The sequence below is a fragment of the Helianthus annuus genome, chromosome 8 (genome assembly GCF_002127325.2).
Source record: "Helianthus annuus cultivar XRQ/B chromosome 8, HanXRQr2.0-SUNRISE, whole genome shotgun sequence".
In the NCBI taxonomy this organism is placed as follows: Eukaryota; Viridiplantae; Streptophyta; class Magnoliopsida; order Asterales; family Asteraceae; genus Helianthus; species Helianthus annuus.
Genome location: NC_035440.2, coordinates 127,045,979 through 127,049,263, shown reverse-complemented (window position 1 = coordinate 127,049,263; position 3,285 = coordinate 127,045,979). Strand labels below are relative to the sequence as shown.

The 3,285-nt window shown below is 36.9% G+C and overlaps 2 protein-coding genes across 2 annotated transcripts; one reads left to right on the top strand and one right to left on the bottom strand.

The window, feature by feature from the left end:
- The first annotated feature begins 283 nt into the window (after positions 1 to 283).
- On the top strand, positions 284 to 2,451 carry LOC110916062 (protein DELETION OF SUV3 SUPPRESSOR 1(I)). The gene is made up of 3 exons (XM_022160810.2): positions 284 to 423; positions 584 to 701; positions 2,217 to 2,451. Exons 2-3 carry the CDS (start codon positions 605 to 607, stop codon positions 2,345 to 2,347), a joined length of 228 nt encoding a protein of 75 aa, XP_022016502.1. The 5' UTR covers positions 284 to 423; positions 584 to 604; the 3' UTR covers positions 2,348 to 2,451.
- Positions 2,452 to 2,610: 159 nt separating this feature from the next.
- LOC110919677 (RING-H2 finger protein ATL74-like) lies at positions 2,611 to 3,072 on the bottom strand. The gene has a single exon (XM_022163940.1). It carries the CDS (start codon positions 3,070 to 3,072, stop codon positions 2,611 to 2,613), a length of 462 nt encoding a protein of 153 aa, XP_022019632.1.
- Between the last annotated feature and the right edge of the window lie 213 nt (positions 3,073 to 3,285).

Below are 3,285 nucleotides of genomic sequence, written 5' to 3'. Positions count from 1 at the left end.
CTAAAAAACTGGATGTTAACTGAAAAATCTGATCGGATTTTGATTTTTGATGAAAATGACAAAAAATTGAAACAAAAAGGACTCAGATTCAAAAGGTGTAAGTTTTGCACTAAAGTGGCAAAAGAGAGCAAACCTCTGGAATCATTTTGGCAGGTTACTCAAAAAAACTATAAACTTTTTTGAGTTAAAAAAAAGGGACATGGCTGCAAGATTATGCAACACAACATTTTTTGGGGATCATTATGTAAAGTTTACAAACTACAAGGTCGGAAGTTGAATAAATTCGAAAAGCAAACGACGTCGTATCCCAAGCATTGTAGCTTTTCTTGCTGCTCAATCCATCTTACATTCTTCAAGAACACTTTCATTCTTCTATAGTCTTCACCATTGGAAAATCAACCAGCAATCTTTCTCTGAATCCTTGTAAGTTAACACTTCTAAAACCTCCAGTTCACACGATTTCTTTTCTATCATTCATTGAATGTTTACATATCACTTTGCGACACAAATTAGGGCTCGAAATGTACGAATAATCTCGTTAAATCCTAACCGTTTTATGGTGTTTTTCTGCAATTACCGTTAGGTTTTTGTACGTGAAGCAGATATGGCAACAACGGAGCAACCCAAACCAGCAACTGAAGAAGCGAAAATCGATTTGTTCGAAGATGATGACGAATTTGAAGAGTTTGAAATCGGTCAAGGTGATTATCAATGTATTATTTATAATTTTGACCGCAGATTTATGTTTTGTTTAGGTTTTAATGTTGAAATTGTTTAGCTGTAGTTTAGATGCTTAGTTTTTTAGTCGATTGAATGGTTGAATGATTGTGTAGTGGTTTACTAGCTATGGTGAATGTTTGAAGAGTATGAAATAAATGTTGAGGTTGTTGTGAAAGCATGTTTTTGGTTTGGATCGAAATTAGGTTAAAATAAGTGCTTAAAATAAAGTTTGTTATGAAATCATGTTTTTGGTTTAGACTGAAATTAGGTTAAATGATTACTTAAAGCAATGGAAGTTTGTTGATTAATGTTAAGATTGATGCTTACTTTTCATTCGATTAACTGATTAATTGCTCGTATTAGGGATGAAAAATTCAGTACCAATACCGGAAAATTCGGCTACCGTACCGCACCAAATGAATTTCGGTACCAATTCGGTGGCGTTTTTCGGGATTGGTACTTTCGGTACGATACGACAGGGTATTTTACCGACTTTTTACCTTCGAATACCGTACCAGTCTGTACCTAGCAATATGGGTACGGTACCCATTTTTGGCGAATTTCGGGATCGGTACTTTCGGTACCGATCTCATCTCTAGCTTGTATCCTGGTTCATAATCCATGGTCATCATCATCATCATCATACTCAGTAAATCCCACCAATAGCAAAGCTAAGGTAGGGTCTGAGGAGGGTAAGATGTAGACAGCCTTACCTCTACCCCGTAGGAATAGAGAGGCTGCTTTCAGTGAGACCCTCGGCTCGATTGTAGTTTTGCATCAAGCCTTAGACATAAGGCACATAACACTCAGCAATTGAGACAAATGCCGATTAGTGCATGTACCCCTTGTCTTTCGACTATCAACGCCACCACATGATGCATGATTAACCATCCGCCTCTTTTAACGTTATTTTCACGAAATTAGTAAAATAACGTTAGAATTAGTGCACTTTCACTTTTGCCACCCGAGCGCCCACCATGGTTCATAATCCATGGTGAACATTTGAATTGCAGGAAATAGATGTCTCTTTGTTATGAAATCATTTTTTTGGTAAAATTGATTCCTTAAAACAATGGAAGCTTGTTGTTCAATGTTTACATTGATGCTTAGTTTATAGTTGATTAACTGATTAATTGCTTGTATGGCGTATCCTGGTTCATAATCTATGGTGAACATTTGAATTGCATGCAATGGATGTCATGCTAAGCATCGTTTGAATACGTGTACTCATGACTAATGAATTGGTTCGGCACTGTATCTTTCTTGGATAGTTTATCATATGAACCAATCTGATCGTGAATGCTAGCGTTCATACACCACATTATGCATTACAATTTGTTGTTAATTTTGTCTGAAATCTCTCTACCTCTAACAAGATTTATCACAGGAGATTTTTGTGCTTGAACACTTGCTTTTATTCATTTGACATTATGTTATCATCCTAGGTTCCTAACTTCTTATTATGTTCATTAATCCTGATGACACATATTTTGCAGAGTGGGATGTCAAGGAAGAAGGGAAAGAAGTAACCCAACAGTGGGAAGACGATTGGGATGACGATGATGTAAATGACGATTTCTCTCTGCAGCTGAGGAGAGAACTCGAAGACAACACTGAGAAAAAGTGAATCAAATCTCCAAGTCTAGCAATGCTTTCATATATGTAAGCTCATACTATATCTTGAATCAATGAATGACTAGTTACTTTCAACTTATTTTCATGTTTTTAATACTTAAATCGTTAGATATATTAAAATATAATCCTTGTGCATGATAATAATATAACTTACCAAAGAACTATTATAACCTGTTCAATAAGCTTCCATTTGACATGCATCTATCGTCCGGGTTCGACCCCCTTTGTGTCTTTGAGGTTTGACCCGCTTCATCTCTAAGTCAACTCTAAACAAACATCACCCGGAAATTTACATTCCGCTCCACGGCTTCTCCCCAAATCAACACGACTTCTACAAATTGGGCAAGCAGCATTCTTGATTAGCCATGAGTCAATACACTTGGCATGAAAACTATGCCTACAATTTGGCAATAATCTGCATCTATCGCCAACTTTAAAGACCTCCAAACACACTGCGCACTCGACTTTTCTCACCTCATCACAACCACCACCACCACCACAATCATCATCCTCTTCGTCCTCTCGATTTAGTTTGTAATCATAACATGGCAGCTTCTTTATATCATCTTCTGACATGGTACTTCTTTGCGCCACAGTAGTACGCCCAGTGCTTTCTTGAGTCATCCCAAATGGCCTCCCTGCTACACACACATGAATTATGACCAAAACCGCGATACCCACAAGCAATAACACTACCGAGGTCACAATTTCTAGCATGATTGATCTTGATTCTCAATTCATCAGAAAAAAAGTGTATGATAGTGTGGATATGCTTGAAAAAGTGTATGATGGTGAGGATGTGCTTGAATGTAGATGTAAGAAGGGTAAGGAAGTTTGGTGGGCAAAACTAATCATAATTATTTCAAGGATTTTTGCTCATTTCTTGAAAAATCAAACGTGTATCATTTGAAAGCAACTTGACAAATGAAT

Bases quoted from the DNA above. Each gene is read 5' to 3' on its own strand.
- LOC110919677 (XM_022163940.1), bottom strand. From the start codon at position 3,072: ATGCTAGAAATTGTGACCTCGGTAGTGTTATTGCTTGTGGGTATCGCG.
- LOC110916062 (XM_022160810.2), top strand. From the start codon at position 605: ATGGCAACAACGGAGCAACCCAAACCAGCAACTGAAGAAGCGAAAATC. The intron at 702-2,216 runs GTGATTATCAAT...CATATTTTGCAG, and splicing joins AGAGTTTGAAATCGGTCAAG to AGTGGGATGTCAAGGAAGAA.